Consider the following 18,046-nt stretch of genomic DNA (forward strand, 5'->3'; position numbering starts at 1 on the left):
TCTCTGAAGGAATCTGTGTGTGTAAGAGGAGCACAGAACCAGGTGGGTGCGTGGCCAGAGGTCAGTAGTGTGGATCCAGGTGGGATATAAAGAACAGGAGCGTTCATTCAGGGGTATTACACAGCCCCTGTGTTGGCTCATGGCACAGCGATGGATTCCTGTCTCAGTGACTGCAATTTCCTCCGTCTGGGAAATGCGGAAGAACATAAAATGGAACAAAACCACAAGCCAAGCGAATGCAAATCTCCATGTCCTCTGTAAGCACTCGTGCAGCCTGGCTAACGAACGTGTGTCAGATAAGCCGTGACCTCATTTTCAGATCTGAGCTCTGAGAAGTTTGGGTTCAGGCCAGTTTCACAGGGGGTGTTGCTGAGCCTCATGAAGTGTAATCCATCCTGGACTCAAAGCCTCGCGGCTTCGGGGAAGTTCAGCTCCAACTCTATGATCTCTGATATCAGACTTGATTTGACTTTGATTTGCTGCCCCTGGGTGAGCTTGGATGGAAGTGAATTGCATTGACTTGACTTCTATTTAAGTTCCCTATTAAAATTTCTGGTGGCACTTAACAACAGACAGAATTAAGCCAGTAATATGCATTTCTTCTGTCAACCAGAAGATATGTCACAAATAATGGCATATATTAACGCCTGCAGGTGCTTCTTCTCCAAGCAAAAGACAGTTTAAGAGTGCGATCTGTTCTGAGAAGGGTGAGACGCTGCTGCTTCCTCTCTGGATTATCTCAGCAATAAAGCAGACACAGAAATCCGTACATTTGCCACATCTGAGAACCAGGACAGGAATTTTCAAATTTTCTCCGTCACTTTAGCAGCGTCACTATCCACTCCTTGGAGCATCCAGGGCTCAGGGAAGGGCAGGCTGGGGTGAGCAGAGCCAGTGGGAAGCTGAGACCATGGGAATGTGTCCTTCCCCAGCATCTTGCCATGGATGCTGTTGAAAAGCTGTGGCATTGTGCAAAGGATCAGCCCGGATTTATTTACTTTTTTAGCAGAGATTTTGTCATCAAAAATAAACTGTCCCAAAGAACCAGGAAATAAGGGAAGGAAAAATAAATGAAAGAGTGAAGTGACTTGGAGGCTGCCAGAAAGCAAGGAGGCTGCTGCTTGGCTCGGGGCCTCGTTTCAGTGAGAGCTATCTAACAGTTCTTCAACTGATGGCAAAATTGCACTCCATTAATGGGCTCTCTTTATAGCTCTAATTTATTCTTAGTTCTCAGAGGCAATGGAGTAGAGGCCAAACAGTTTTATCCCTCGGTATTAAAAAGCCACGGGCTGAGAAGCTTAGTGCTGCTTTTTCAGGATTTTTCTCCATCTGGCAAAATAATAGAATAAAATAATCCTATGAAGAGAAGTCCTTTATTTTTTAAAGAATGGGCTTTCTCTTTCAATCCAAAGCACTTAGGGAAAGGTGGGAGTGGAGGGAGTAAAAGCCTATTTTCATTCATTAACTGCCTTTTCAAAATTCAGGAGCTGTAGCTCCTAGCTGCCAGACTCGCTGACACTTCTCTGGACGTTGGTGGTACTCACCAAGGCTGTGGCAGATGGAAGTTAAAAACCCTGTTCCAAGATGGGAAAGATTGATAGGGTCCAGAGGGGTAAGGTGATGCCAGTGGAGGTTACAACGACATGGACACGTCAAGGGGATTCTTATAAGTTTCTTTAACATGGAAAGAAAAGAAAGAAAACATGAATTTCATTTCGTTTTCTTTTTTCCTTTCTTTCTTTTTTTTTTTTTTTTGGTCATTAATAGCAGAAGGAATTTTTGTTTACATCAATGTTTATCAAAATAGAAAGTAGATATCCATAGCAGCAAGTCAGCTTGACTATTCATGACCCTTTGAAAGGTTTTTTTGCGTTTTGAAATCACCTTTGTCAGTGGATTGAACCCTCAAGAACGTTCCAGGAAATATCACCAGTAGAAAATTACTTCCATGAGAAGCATTTTGAGTATGCTCACACAAACCGTCCATCAGATAAGCCCGAACAGTGGAAGACTTCCGGGTTTTTGGAAGCCAGAAATTGATTTCTAAGCTAAAATCGTGACGAAAAGTTTTGGTGTGAACAGTTCACCCAGTCTTAGTCATGTGAAAGGAAGAATAAACAGTACCCAAGGGAAAAAGATGAATGCCAACAAAAACAGGCCACGGTAGAGCCTCAGTGACGAAGGGAAAAGAGGAAAGCCTGAGTCCTTGGCAGCTTTTTCATACATTCCCTCATGGTGAGAATCAGATTTTAAATAAAAGCCTGTGTTACTGAAATCCACGGAGTAAGAGGGCCTGAGGTTGCTTGCATCATTCATTACCTAAACTCCTCGTAACTCAAAGAAGCTCAAATGAAATCTGGACTGTCCAAATGCCACAGCTCGTAGCTGAGGGCCAGGTCTGAAATCATCGTTGGGAAAGTTGGAGCCTCAGATATAAATCTTGGATTTTCCAAGAGTTCAGATGCTGGGATGTATTTACACAGCACTGTGCTGTCGTGTTACTCAGGGAACTGCCGAACAGGCAGGGCACAATTTGGGGGAAAAGTATCATAACAAACTCCTTCCTCATGTGGCACAAGAAGATTATTTTTTAATATTAATTATGGAAAGGTCTAGAAGTTCCAGAGGCTTAACATTGTGCATACACAAAGGCTCTGCCCCAAAGAGCTTAATATTAAATAGAGAAGATGGATAAATAGTGAAAAGGAACTAAACTGCATAAAGTTTGTAGCAGAAAATGCAGCACAGAAATGTTTGGTGAGTCCCCAGTCTCCTACACCCTGTCCCAGAGTTTCAGCTACCTGCCTGGGAGCCAGCAATTTCCTCTTTCCTTAGTTATGATCTATCCATAAACTCACAGAGTTGTGGTTGCATGCTCCAGTTGAAAAGAAAGCCTTAATTACAAGCTTTGGTCGTTAGGTTTTTGGGAACGACCGTGACAAAATACTACTCCATCAAATTCAGATCAAAAGGATTTCCCCATCTCCTGAGCACAGGCACTTTGCCAGCAGTGCATTAGCCAAGAAGTCTTGATACTGTGTGCTCTTCCCATAGTCTGGTTGCGTTTCGGTCTGTGTTTGCCCAGCATTGCCTGGAGGACCCGCTGGCACTTCTGTGCTGCTGGATCTGCTGTCCAGCAACAACCCTACCATGACCAAACCAGAGCAACCCGACGTCTGCCAGGTGTGGGCATTGCAGTGTTCTAGATTTCGTTCTGGGACACAAAGTTCCTCATTTACCCTAGTGATGAGGTAAGATAGGAAACGTAAAACAAGGTGTAGCCTAGTAAAAGCAGGCTGCTGTCATCAGAGGAAGACAGAGAAAGTCTGCGCAGCGGTGGGGAGTCAGAGAGCTCCTCACATCTCATCGCTGTACCTCAAGACCCCAAGCACATTATCATTGGGAAGGTGAATCTCATTCAGGAATTTAGGATGGCTGAGTGTTACTGATATCCGGTCCTCCGCTTTCAAGTACGTCAAATGGAGCTGGAACAAGGTCTTAAAATTCTTTTCTTGGCACGAGTCTGATGCGCACCACGTGGACAGCGTCTGCCGGTTGACTTCGTCGTTGACGAGGAGCTCTATCTTGATGTCAGTGGGGCTGTGGGAACAGTTGGTAAAGCGAAAGTTCAGGTGGCAGTAGATCAGGTAGATGCCCTGCTCGCGGATCACCAGCTCTTCGCTCTCGCACTGGATGTTGTCACATATGCCCATCCCAGCCAAGCTCAGCTTCGAGCTGTTGACTGAGTTTGACACTAGAAAGAAAAGCAAGGACATCGTAAAATGAGCCGATGAAGTCTGGTGGCCTAACTTCAGTTGTATGGATGTGCAGCACGGTAAATGGAGACATCTGCTCTGTGGTTTCCCAATGGAAATGCTGAGCACTCATAGGTGGATTGGGGAGCTGAAAGGTCACAGGGATTGTGCAGCCCCTTGGGAAACCTGAGACAGGGAGGTGCAGTGAAAAATGGCCTTCTGCAGTATTTAGGGGGAATAATGGAGACATGTATCTGCATGTTTGTGTGGGGAAGGTATCTAATTATTTACTGCTTCTTCTGAAGTTAAAGAAAATGTTTATGTGGTCGGATAGAGCTCCCACTGACCTCTCATGTATGCAGCAGCTCCCTTGGCCGGAACATTCTGTAGGATTCTTAAATAGTCTTCTGAGGTGTTCCCTGAAGGAAACAACACAGTAGGTGAGCACTCCTGATCTCTTTGTGCTGTCAAACAGCGTCTGGCACTGCACTCAGTACCACTGGGCTGAGTAAGCACCAAGGGATGGGGTAGGATGGGACCGTATGGGATAAGATGGGGTGGGATGGGATGGGATGGGATGGGATGGCATGGGATGGCATGGGATGGCATGGGATGAGATGGAAGGGGGGGAAGCGTGGGAGGGGAGGGGAGGTGAGGGGAGCGATGGAATAGGATGGAATCCTTTAGCAGCTCTTCCTTGTGCTCCCTGATAGCTTGCTTTTGCTGGGCTCATTGAGCTGAGCTCCCTGGGGTGATGGATGAGCTGAGCACCCAAACTCAGCTTCAGCGCAGGAGATGCTGCTCTGTGCTATTACCAGAGCCGTGCTTATTTCCATCTAGGCTGGTGATGTGAGACTGTTCGATTCTCCTGAGCATTGACTGGCCTGGGAACATCACTTTTCACTTGTCCTCTTGGGTTTGGACCTGGATGATCTTAAAGGTCTCTTCCAATCTAAGCAATTCTATGATCCCTCACAACTGCACAACAGAAGCTCTAAAGAAACAAGCAGCAGCCCAGACGGGCCTGAGAGCTGGTTCCTTCTGCTCGGCTGGTAACACCTGACCTGCACACCAATTTCATAGCACCGTAACGCTCTCGGTTCAATAAAACTTGCATCTAAAAATAGCTCTTAGGGCATTCCGTCCCCTCCGTTACAATGTGGGTGCCACCGGGACTCAGGTGCGGCCTTTCGACCTGAGCGCTGACCCCGGGAGGCTCTCTCCTGGCTCGGCTCGGGGCAGGAGGAGCTGCGGGGCGGTACCGGGGCTGCCCTGCCGCAAGGAGCGCGGCGGCCGCGCGGTGACGGCTCCCTCCCACGGCCGCGCCCGGCACTGCGGGCGGCTCCGGGGCCACCGCTCCGCATCCCGGCTCCGCATCCCGCTACCTCGTCCCAGCCCGGCATCCCGGCTCGGCATCCCCCGACCCTGCACCCCTCCGCTTCCTTTCCCATTTCACCTCTCTTCCAGCCAGAATTGTTTGAGTTGGAAGGAACCCTTCCAGGCCGTCTGGTCCCACTCCCTGCAGAGCACAGGGACACCCACAGCTCCATCAGTGCTCAGAGCCCCACCAGCCTGACCTTGGGTGTCTGCAGGGACGGGGCACAACCACCTCTCTGCGCAGCCTGTGCCAGTGCCTCGTGTCCCCATCTGCTTTTCCTAAGCCTTTCCTCCTCTTATCACACCGAGCATTCACTGAAAGGCACTAATTATTCCTCCTTTATTCTCTGTTTGTATACATCCCCGCACAGCCCACGTGCATATGGACACGGGGACGTGTTGTGCATTCGGGACAATAGAGAGCATCCCCCTCGGTGCAAGCACACAGGTGGATGGTTATTTCTCATTGCCTCGATCTCTCCCTCTCTACATCTCCTGGCCCTGCTGCAGCTGGGGAAGGTATGCAGTTCAGAGGGGGATTTGGGAATTTTCTGTGGTTTATATTACAGCTGAATATAAGGAACAAAGCATGAAGGAATTTCAGCAGTGTCCTGCCAAATTATAAACCCCTGTCTCAGGGTACACAAATCATTTTCCTGTCACTCAGTTTACAAAATTGGTGTAAGTTCCCCAACCTACAGGGGCTCCCAAGGGAGTAGTCAGCACACAGAACTGAACTCTACTACATCGTGATGCCACGGCATGGCACGGGATGACAGATTTCTTGTTCCTTACAAGAATAGCATAGCAGGAGTCTGCTAAATCCAGAGTGAGCTGAGAATCAAAATGTTCATAGAATTCCTGAAACTAAAGGTACAAGAGAGAACCTCAGATCCTTACCATGTCTGCTTGGCCTGATTTTAAGAGATGTTTGGTCAGGGGGATAGAGAAATCATGGAGAAGTGGGTCCCACACACAAATCCCACTGGTTGGTGATTTGAAACAGCACGCTCTTTGCCCTCATTCTGGTGGAAAAGCAGTCTGTGCATGTCTTGAAAGAACAGTAACTTTCCTCTGATTTCATCAGCTGAAGCATTTTTAGGGGAGCAGGTGCTCCCTGCCCTCCAACAATGAGTAAGTCGTGCCTCAACCTCCCTTAGCTGTGCTGGAAATCCCCGGAGAAAAACCAAAGCCAACTTTCCTGATGACAGTCATATCAATATAGTGTGCTAGTGCGCAGAGATGTGGAGCAGGATAGAAAAAAAAGCCCTTCTGGCCCTTATTTCAGGCAGCAAGAGCAGCAGTGGTAACAAGAGCCTCTGGCAACGCACAGCCAGCGCCCTGAGCCCACTTGCATTACAGACGTCCTTCAGAAAAGGGAGATATTTATCCACAAACGTGGTGCCGTGTGGGGGCTTTACTCTGTAAAGTCAAGTCTGCTCGAGCAGACCGTGCGAGCTGCAGCCTTGCAGCTTCTGCCAGGTGAGAACTGCGCTGTGCCTGCACACATTCAGCCAGCGCTGCCAGGAGCCCCTCCAGCCCCGAGCTGCAGCAGGATCTGCACGGCATCTCCCAAGAACAACCGTCACTGATGTGGCTGCGCTTCACGCTTTCAAAGCTGCACTTACGTTCATTGATGTCAGCAAGTTTTATATGTGTGTGTTCAAAGCGTTTATTTGGTGACATCAGCTGTGTTTCTGAGAAGGCAAGTTATGGAAAAAAAATGTATAGAGACATTTCCTGCCCTCGCTCTGCTGAGGCAGCTTGTAACTATTTTCTAGTTTTATTTCTCAAGTTGCTTCTTCTATCCGAATCATTTCAGCATAAGCCAGCAGAGACTGAAATTGCCGGAGCTGCAGGACTGATCAATGGATGTGTTCAATCACATCTCCTAATTGGCTCTGCGCTAGTAGCAGTGTAAATCAGAATTGATCCCACTGAAGTCAATAGGATTATATCAGCTTAAAAGTGTGGTCAGAAGGAGGCAAAGCAAAGTCTCAGTGGGGACTAAGTACCAAGGAGCCCCACTGGTTGCATGTCCACCATGATGTGGGCATCAGGCTGCCTGAAGGAAACCTGCTGATAAAGAAGGAGCCTTAAAGGAAACTATCTCGGTGATTTTATCCTAAAGAAACTGTTGGGAGATAATTCACTTTTGCCTTCCTGGTGCTTCTTACCACAGAGTGGGCAGCCCACAGGGAAAGGGACAAGTTTGTGTGCCCATAACACAGCTCTTCCCCACCACACCAATGGGGCTTGACAGTGCTGCTGCCCAATGACACCTCCAATATTCACCCGCAGTGCGAAATGGGAAGAGCCTTGTGTTGAAGCAGCAGGACCTATAGAGGCAGTGTCTGCTGGCCAGGAGGAACCTGAATGCTCCAGGACAGGGCTGGACCTGCTGCCTTCCAGTCAGGTCCAAGGAGATGTGGATCCAACTGGGGAATCCTTCTCACTGCTTGTTGCCTCAGTTTCTCCACTTGTGAGGTAGATATAGATACAGGGCAGTGAAATCAAGAGCTGAAAGTGGCATGACAGAGCAAAGCATCTACCCAGAGCCTGCTACCCTGGCATCAAAAGCCCCTCAGGTGGCGTTTTTGAGGATCCTCCTCATGTCCAAAAACAGAAACTTCAGAAACATCTCTTTCTTAATTTCACGAGCTCTTCATGTATGTGTATATATATTCATCTAGCACCTGACCAGTCTGTTGGCCTTCTATGATGGAGTGACAGCATCAGTAGACAAAGGAACATTAACTGATGCCATCTACCTGGATTTCTGCAAGACCTTTGATATGGTCCCCCATCACATTGTTGTCTCTAAATTGGAGAGATATGGATTTGAAGGCTGGTCTGTTCAGTGGATAAAGAGTGGGTTGGATGATGGTCATAGCCAGAGGGTTGTGGTCGATGGCTGTATGTCCAGGTGTCCCCCAGGGTTCCATCTTGGTACCATTGCTCTTCAGCATCTTTATCAATGACATAGTGGGATCAAGTACACCCTCAGTGAGTTTGCTAATGACGCCAAGCTGAGTGGTGCAGTTGGTATAATAGAAGGAAGGGATGCCATCCAGAAGGACCTGGGCAGCTTGAAAAGTGGGCCCATGTGAACCTAACAAGGTTCAACAAGGCCAACTGCAAGGTTCTGCGCCTGGGTCGGGGCTCTAACATTCAGCATTATTTAGCAATACTGATCATCTCATTATTAATTAACTAAGCCCTCACTTTGACTAACTAGCACCAGTTTAGGTGTAGTTTCCCCTGGATGCTTGCTCAGGAGGACACCCATGCACTCTAGCATTTGCAAGTCCAGACTTGCCAAACTTTGATAAAATGAGAAACACAGCTCAGGAGCCCTGATCCTGCTGAGAACAGATAGACCCTAGCAGAATTCAACAACACACACATACTGAGGCTGATAAAGCTAAAATCTATATGCTCTAAATGTGAGGTGTTCATTTCTGAAGAGCCCACTGTGCTGGGATCTGTAGCACCCCATGATTTCAGTGGTTTGCCCTGGACAATTCCAGGCTGGAAGAGGCTATTTTCAGATATCGAAAGTCACTCTGCACTCAGATATATTACTGCAGTTCTGGAAAGACTGCTTGCTTCACCAGCTTCAACCTGATTTACTCTAGGCTAGCAAGGATGTGAACATCACCTGTATTATCTCTAGTTCCCAGGGTCTGATTTTTATTTGGGAAGCTATTTCCAATTGCAGCTGTGAATGAGGTGCTGAATTTCCTTTGCATAATCCTTTGTCTACCCATCAACAAGTGATGGATCTCACTGCCAGAGAAATATATATATGAATCATAGAATCGCAGACTCTTTAAGATTGGAAAAGACCTCTGAGATCATCCAGTCCAATCATCCACCTACCAATATTGCCCACTGACCACGTCCCTCAGTGCCACATCTCCTTGTTTATTGAATACCTCTAGGGACGGTGACTCCACCACCCCCCCGTTCAGTGCCCGACCACTCTTTTGGAGAAGTTTTTCCTAAGAGTGCATGCAAGCATCTGTATCTTCAGGGTTTTCATTTTGTAAATGAGAACAGATTTGGCTTCATGTTTCTGTAGTTCGAAATAAAAAGAAATGCCACCAGCGCAGTTTACAGCATTTCAAGGGAAATGAAGCTTGGGGAGGACAGCGAGGAGATGATGACTGAACCCCTCCAGTGGTGGATCACCATCCCTGGAGGTGCTCCAGAGCCATGGGGATGTGGCGCTGAGGGCCATAGTCAGTGGGCATGGTGGGGGATGGGTAGGAGTTGGACTTGGTGATCTGAGAGGTCTTTTCCAACCTTAATGACTCTATGATTCTACATTTCTCCGTGTCTTGTATTTTCCTCTATAAAATTAATCTACCAATAATTTCCTTCCGGCCCGTATTAATATGTGATTCCATATTTATGAAGCGTAGATGAGTTTCCAAAGAGAAATATTTCCACAGAAAGAATATGTCACAAACGTTTACTTTGTGACAGATTTAATTCCTTTCCCCTGTTGCTCAGGGACTCCACCAACAATGACACAGGTTTGCAGGAAGCTGCTATCGTTTCTTCACACCAACACTTAATTAGCTGACGTTGCATCTCAGCTACTGCTAGCAGATTGCTGCAAACCCATCCATCGAGGGCTGACAGCTGAGTCAGGAACACAGACCTTCTGCAAGTCTGCCTTAGTGCCCACCGGTGTATAGCTAAGAATAGAGCGTGATCTCATCGGAAACCTTCATGCAGTCAGAGTGTTTTTAACTGTTTTGGAATTAAAGAATTAGATCGGGAAGTGGCTGTGCCTGGTTGTCTGGAGCACTGTCCCTTTGCATGGCAGTGCAGACTGCCAGCAGAAGCCCACCATCAGCATGCTGGATGATCCTGCATCCCCATGACACAAGCAGACACGCTCACCCTGCCCATCAGTACGGACAGGGCTTGGAGCAAGGCTCAGCACCCAGCCAGCCATGCTTGCTTGTCCACTTTTCAACACAGGGCTTCCAGTTCTGTTGTGAACCAATTTAGACTATCAACGCTAGTATAGAGACAGAAGCAAACTTAAATCCACGGCAACTCCAGGCTCAGCACAGTCCCTGTCCTGCCGTGTGGAGTTCCTATTTGTTGCTCTGCAGCTGCTGGATGGGGCCTTGCAGCTCCTGCTTAGGAGTCAGCAAACGCTGCCTGGCAGAGCTCCCTGCTGTAAATTACCCGCTGGGATCTATTAATCAATTAGCTCTGCTTTATGCATTTTAAGAGTAAAATAAAAGACCATTGTAATTTGCTCACACTTTAACGCTCCATTACCCTGCCAGAGCTGTGCAACAGGACCTGATAGGCTGATAGAGCACCTGCACCCATTGCAGACAGCTTCCAGCAGCCCTTCCCGCCCTGTGGCATTTCTTTGTCATCCCCTCCTTTGTCTTATGCTAATGGCATCATCTCAGATTCAGCAGCAGAATTCAGAGCGGCAGGGAGCCTGTCACTGATATTGACCCAAAGGCAAAACGGTTTCTGCCTAATGAAACAACACCTTGTAAATTCCTGGAGAGAACAGGCTCCTGCTGCCTTGATGGGCAGAAGGAGCAGTTGGCAGAGACTGCGAGATTTGGAAATGTATACACGTATTTACATACTGAGATGCATTTCTGGATTAGCGAGGCTTCTCCTTTCTACTCTGGGAACGCCAGTTTCGCTTGAGCTTTGCTTCACATTTACACCAGCCTACGAGATGGCCCCTGTCCCTCCTCTGCCAATCGCTGGCCCCTGCTCCGTGGCTTTCACTGCCTCTTTGCAGCTGGTGGTGGGACTCAGCCACGAGAGCAGCACCACAAAGCCAGAGAGAGACCTCAGGAGATTCACTGATGGATAGAAAAAAAGAAAAAGCACTTTGTGGGCACCCTAATGGGAGAAGAAAAATCCCTCCAGTTCTACAGGGCTTTTAGAGCACAACAGATGATGGTGAGGCTGCTGAGAAGTTCTCTGAAAGGGTGGAGTGGTGTGCAGGGACAGCTTTGTGTGGTACGAGGAAAGTCCAATACAGAAGAGCCCTGGATTCAAAACTTCTCCCAGTTTGAGTGTACGCCGCCTAAATTCGGCATTATGTCACCCGCGTGCAAAAAACGGAGGTGGAGAAAAGATGGTTATGTGACAAGGGCTTGCTGGGCCTTGAATTTCAGTTTCCTGTGCTTCAGCGTTCCCATCTGTAGAGTGGGAGGTGATGCTGTCTCCTATCCTCCAGCACCAACTAGGAATCATCCTTGCAAGACCCCAGAATGCTGGGTGCTGAGGGCCGTGGAACCAAGAAGGAAATGGCAGTGTGACAAATAGAGCTCCTCTGATTTATGCTAGGGAAAAGCAGAATCTGGGTACGCCATCTCTGCTGTCTAGTTAGAAAGCTTCCTCCTGTTTTGGGCTCCCTATATCCATTCTCTGCCTGTTCACATTCCTGCTCCTTGCCTCTTGCTGCATTTCTGCACTTCCCTCTCCAAGACCTGCCCCTTCTCTCTTTCCTTTTCCCCACAAACCAATAAGAAATATGTTCAAGAGGACGTCCCCTTGTTTTGAAGTACGTTGCAGCACGTTTACACCCAGGCCTTGCACAGATGGGGACATCACGCCCACTTGTGCAAGACCCCGCCCTTAAAACGAGACCTAACGGAGTGATGTTTACATTATCTGGCAAAAATGCCCTCTTGCAAAGACACCTGAGGGCAGCTTCGGAAATGCTCGTGACTTCCTCAGCCATGGTTTCCCAAGGTACGGAGTAATTCGAAACCTTGTTTTCTTTCTTTCTTTCTTTTTCCACTGCCTTGGCTTTTCACCAAGAAATGCCTTTATGTGCAATGCGGAGACGTGCACACTTGCCTTACTCACGATCCCGGGCAATATTTGCATTACAGAGGGAATGAATTGCACGGATTTTCAGGTTAGATCTCTTACCTTTGCGGATCCGTTCTGTGCTGCCCTCTGTGGCAGGATCAGCTGCCTGAAAGAGAAGTGGGAGAGGAGCTGGTTATTCTGGGAGTGGAGCACTTCTTCTGTGTTCAAGGAGATCACTCTTTACAGATGGATCTTCAAGTTTCCATCTCATTGCTGGAAGGCAATGCAGAGCCAGCACCAGGCGTCACGGAGTGTATGGCTCCGATGGAGCATTGCAGGGCAGGGACTGCTGAGGAGCACAGCCCTCCAGCAAGCTCTCTGTGCTCAGCCAAATTAGAATCACAGAATCATAGCATCATTAAGGTTTGAAAGACCTCTAGGATCATCGAGTCCAACCATCAACCCATCCCACCATGCCCACTGACCACGTCCCTCAGTGCCACACCTCCATGCTTCTTGAAAAACTCCTAACTCACTCATTCCTTATCACAGCTTTTTTTTTTTTTTTTTTTTTTAGAAAAAGAAATAAACAGGTCTATAGAAATCAGTTTTTCTGACATACATACTAATTCTCTCATATTTGGCTTTGGTTGGGGTTGTTTAGGAAGCAGAAGTCCTGAAAGCTCCAACGTGGCTTTCAAACCTTGGAGAAGGACAGAGTGGGACTGGACACCCATCAGAGCCAGTGGGATTCATCTGTGGTCTTGCTTCTGTTTCTGATGTCTCCTGGGAGAAATGAGGCAGACTGCATACGTGGTGGGAGACAACTTCATCCACAGTGGGTTGGAGATCTCAAGGGACTTAAAGCATGAGCACTTTATTTCTGGGTGTAAGTATAATGTGTGGTATGGGGAGAAAGAAGATATTTGAACAGTGAGATAAGCCATGTTGTGACTGTTTCTGATACCTGATGTTGTGGCCTTAGATGTTTAAGAATACATTTAATTAGACTTTGGCCTAGCTATAGTTGAAGTGCAGAGCCATGTCTGCTCCAGGCAAAGCAATGTTATCATTTGATCTAACAGCAAAATGCTGCGTCCCACAGATAGAGATCGTGTAGCTGCTTCGTGATTTGGGTATCTCACATTTATTTGCCTATTTTCCCTTCTCACACTTACGTAAAACCAGGGAACAGTTATCTATTGTGGGCCAAACATTTTCTCCAGGTGATCTTCCCAAGATGTGCAGGAAGGCTGCTGGGTTAGGAGCTGAATAGGAACCTAGCTCTGTTCTTTGGCAAATTTGGCATTCACAGGCCTCTTGGTCCTCTATACAACATCCTCCCTCCAAATAGCTCCTGGTTCCTCTATGCACATCTTCTCAGATGCTGGGCTGAGAGCGCCTCTGGCTGATGGTATTGCAGAGGAGAACCTGCCAGATCCTCTCTGCTCATGTCCTGGACCCTCGTATTGGGCTCTCTGTCACACACACTCAAGGCATGGGGAAACGTTACTTTCAAATGCAATGTATGAGCACTTCCATACTCTGCAAGGAATTCAAGGCCTTTATACATGGCACAAAGAGATGCTGTATCCCTAGCTGGATTATGCTGAATGATATCAGGCAGCAAATCCCTCGCTGCCTGCCAAGTGGTTGGCCCAGTGACAGAGACGTTGTCGTCAGGAGGCATTTGCCCAGCAGCCCTCCCTTGGAGACATGCAGGACGGGGCTAGTGGCTCACAGCTTGCTTTGTAGCCAGGGCAACAGCAGAAAAATGAAATGAATTGATGTATCGTGCCCTCACCTGGGAAGTTCCCCATGGGTGAAAACAGCAAATACTAATGCAGTTTATTTTAGTGGCAACTGACTCGGCATTCAAATAAAGCTTTAGAGTTTTCTTTGAAGTACCACTTAGCATTGCTGTTTTCTAACAGCAAGCATATTGCTCTAGTGGTGTAATTTGGAATGTAAAGACACACACTGGGAGCTCAAAGAGGTTGCATTCTACAGCCCTAGGTCAGGAACAATTCGGTACAATAAATTCATCCTGCCTGCAGCTGTCTGGGTGTTGATGGTGAAGGATCTCAGTCTTCACTTGGCAATAGAAGAATGTGAGTTTGCTTGATTAGATAAAATAATAAAGTGCAAGTGCAAGTCGTTTCTTTCTTCCTTCCATTAAATATTTACAACTAATTTTCCCAAGCTGAGACACACTGGTGCTGTTACAGAATCACAGAATACCCTGAGCTCAAAGGGACACGCAGGGATCACCGAGCCCAACCCCAGCTCTGCACAGCACCACCCAACCCCATCCCTACAGCTGAGGGTGGTGTCCCAGTGAGCAGTGCACGCTGCCCGGGGAGCTGTGCCGTGCCCACCGCCCTCTGGCTCACAGCCATTCCCCAGCCCCACAGGACCCTGCCCTGACAGCTCCGTGCCGTTCCCTTTGGTCATTTTCCTGGGCTCAGGACTGGATGTTCATTTAACCAGAGGCCTATGCATTGTCTATGTGCCTCTTACAAGCCCAAGATAACACACCTCCAAAATACAGACCCCCAGAAATGAGCCCAGGACCCAGGCTCCTCCAGGCATGCATCCCACAGGTCCCGGCAGCAGATGCTGGGAACGTTAATTAATCCCCATTGACCGCGGATGGCCGAGCAGGAGGAAAAGCGATGGCACTTTGGTGCTCCACAAATGGGAAAGCTTTCTCCTTTTTGTCAGGGCTGTCCAGCAGAGGGGGCCAGCAGGCTCCGATGGGACAGCTCATGGTAGGGCAGCCCATGGTAGGGCAGCCCGTGTGCTCGGGAGGCTGAAAATAGGAGTGCGACAAAACGCAGAGCGGTGACGGGCTGTCCCAGATCTCACCCAAAATCCGATCACGGAGCTGCACCCCGTGGCCTGGGTGTCCAATACAGCATAGACCAATACAGTGCGGTGTAAGATCTCATTGTGTGCCCTACAATTACATTTATCCTTCCTCCTTCACTGATTTTCACTCTCTCTAAGAGACAGGGATCATATTGTATCTATATGCTCTCTGCATATGTATAGAGAGATCCACATAGATGTGTGTATATGTATATTTATATGTACAAGAGCAGTGGGCTGCAGCAGGCAGAAGTGTGTAGGCTTTGGGGCCCTTCTAACAGCGTTAAGAAGGAAAATGCAAGCTCAGGTCTTCTCTGCAGCAACTGTTCTTATCTGAGAGAAAAACAAAAGTCACTTCTGAGAGATGTAGATAAGCGAATGGCCCGATGCCAGGTGCTTCTGCGGATGGAAGCTGAGAACTGAACTGACTTCAGCTCTGAAGGTAGTTCCACAAGTTGACACTTCCCGGGTCTGACACTGTGCACTAATGCCTTTCTTGAAAACAAGGTATAAAAATTTCTTGGGGTGCTGGAAAATGCAGGGCAGTTAATAAGGTGTATTGTAACTGATGCTAGATTCAGAGAAACAGCTTTGGAATAATGATTGGATATTTTTTGTTTTGGTCTTTCACAACATGTTTCTCTTACTTGGAGCACCTAGGTTTTGGGTGAGGGAAGAGCCTTGCTTCTACACAGTTTGATTTTCCCCTTCTCAATGAGTCCTCCTTCACCCTGAATTAGGCAAGTGTAAATTCATCAAAGAGGTGAAGAAAGACGAGCAGTCAGCTTCCATGTCCCTGCAATGGGGCTGTGTGTTCTGCATGCCACCAGAAGCCTCCACTTAATGCAGTGGTAGCCAAGACATGGGTCACCAGGCCAGCACTGTGGCTGTGGTCCACTCATAGAACCTGGCTGACATCTGGAGAGAAAACTGGACCACCCTAAAGGGTTGATAACACAAAAAGTTGATCCCCTCTTGAGAAGATACAAAGGAAATTACGAAGCCAGCTGGTGATGGTGTACTTCCTACAGCAACTGGACTCTACCCACAGGACTCCCCAAAGTGCACAGCCTCCAGCCCTGAGCTGCTGGAGTCAGTGCCACGGGATGCTCAGCCCAGCCATGACTGCTTTCCCCAAAGGAGATTCTGCCCAGCCTTACACTGCCATTGTGACCAGGAGCCAAACTGTTTTTGGAGCAAGCCCTGGTGATTCTTGAGAAGCCTCTCACACAGGATCAGAATCTGACACTTTTTCCCTGGTCTATCAATTCAAGACAGCCATAGACAAAGAATGACTGCTGCTTCTGCACTGAGGGTCTCTTGTTTCCCCGAGAACAAGAAGCAAGCCATGTTTCTGCTGCCCAGTTCCCCTCACACTGTAAAACTGCTGCTCTGTTTCTCACATTTCTATCACCCCTCAGCTTCCTGCCGTCTCATTCAGCCAAGCTGCGTTTCCAAAGCAGCTGCAATAATGTCATTACTCTTTTAAATGAAAATCTCAACTCTTTCAGTAATATTGTTCCTCTGGCAACTGGTCTAACTGCATTTATCCTGATGGAGAGGTAATTTAATGCTTACTTTCATAATAAGCACAAATGAAAGCCTAATTCTATAGGAAAGCTCTGGCAATTCTGTAATTATCCAAGCTGTTATTTTAAAGATCGCCCTTAATATCCCAGTATTTATCACCCGAAACCCCCCGTGTCTCATTCTAACTGTGCACAAACTGCTTCCCTTTTGGGAGAGCACTGATTTCAGGTAAATGACTCCTCACTGGTACAGCTTAAAGAAATATCAGTCAAGCTTTAATGGCTTAATTTCTTGGTAATGTGCGTACACAGACACACAGATTGCACAAGATCAGTTTAGTAAGAGAAAATATTGTGCTGCGAGATCATATTTTGTTTTTCATGGCCAGCTCCTTCAGCAGCCCCATGCTGGTGCTTTCATTCTTTGAATCATTGTGGAGAGCCTTCAGCACTCAGATTTTTGTGTTAAGATTTCAAAGGCTATAAAATTTCTAATGTGGCATTTTACTCCGGTGAAGTTTTTCCTGTCTCCAAAGAAGACACACAGACAAAGGCACATAAACCAGGCATCACACACTGAAGCACTGATGTGCCTCCGCTCCACTTCTCCTGTGAACTAGCTGGACAGAGGGTGGATTGACTCTTGCATTACGAGATTTCCACTTCCATTCCCAGAGAAGAAACCACATGTTAGAAATTAACCCATGGGGAAAGGATTTCTTTTTTTTGAAAATTCTTTCCTCTCCCTCTTTGTTGTGTCTTTCTCTCCCCTAATTCCTGTGTGCGCTCATTAACAGGGGGCAGAGACTGATCTTCCAGTTTGGGGATAATTTTTGGAAAGTAAAAGATTATATTAAAAATAAATAAATAAGAAGAAAAGAAAAAGGCAATGAGTGAAGTGAGAATTGCTTACCGTCCTCCGGATCACTAAGACCATGATGGTGGCCAACGCAAAGACGAGTAACGCAACAAGGGCAGCGATGATGAAATACAAAAAAGTTTTGTTAGTGGCTCCAAGCCTCCTTGAAACGGTGTCTTCATTCACATGCATGGCTGATTCATGAGAGTCTTTCATCTGAAAAAGTGTTTGCTCTTGTGCCAAGCAGCTTCTTATATAGCTCTCAGGGTACTGGTCTGTATCTCCCCTTGATCGGGTTCAGGTCGCAGCCCGTCTCTGTTCCTGGCAGGATTTTCCCCTTCATCCTGGCTCATGTGATCTGGAAAAAAAACTTCATCACTTGTGGTACAAAGAACGAGGGAGCTGGGGGCGTGAAGCAGGTCGCAGCTGTGAGGAGGGGAAGGAGCTTCATGTTCGTGATCAGGGATTTCGCGACAGCAGTCTTGTGTGTTGCAGCAGAGGTTTCTGATGTCAGAAGGTGAATAGTTACTAAGATCAGTGCCCCCTCCCTGCTACTGGCTTTCCGTGAAAAAGAGAGCTATGCAAATCTTGTTTCATTTTATACTCAGTGCAGCTATAGTTTGGTGCAGTGTGTTGCCTGGAGCACTGCCTTCCTGTTGCACAGAGCAACCTCTTGTTCTTCTCTGTAGCATCCCAGTACTGTGATCTCCAGCGCTCAGTATTCAGACATCATAGAATCATTAACGTTGGGAAAGACCTCTAAGATCTTCAAGTCCTACCATCAACACATCCCCACTCACTGCCATACCTCCATGTTTCTTGAATACCTCCAGGAA

General features: G+C 47.5%; 1 protein-coding gene across 1 annotated transcript; it reads right to left on the reverse strand.

Annotated features, from left to right (window-relative positions):
• Positions 1,740 to 17,805, reverse strand: TNFSF8 (TNF superfamily member 8). The gene is made up of 4 exons (XM_021414058.1): positions 17,265 to 17,805; positions 12,072 to 12,117; positions 4,103 to 4,174; positions 1,740 to 3,754 (listed from the first exon to the last, which is right to left on the reverse strand). Exons 1-4 carry the CDS (start codon positions 17,424 to 17,426, stop codon positions 3,357 to 3,359), a joined length of 678 nt encoding a protein of 225 aa, XP_021269733.1. The 5' UTR covers positions 17,427 to 17,805; the 3' UTR covers positions 1,740 to 3,356.

Source organism: Numida meleagris, chromosome 16 (genome assembly GCF_002078875.1).
Source record: "Numida meleagris isolate 19003 breed g44 Domestic line chromosome 16, NumMel1.0, whole genome shotgun sequence".
In the NCBI taxonomy this organism is placed as follows: domain Eukaryota; kingdom Metazoa; phylum Chordata; class Aves; order Galliformes; family Numididae; genus Numida; species Numida meleagris.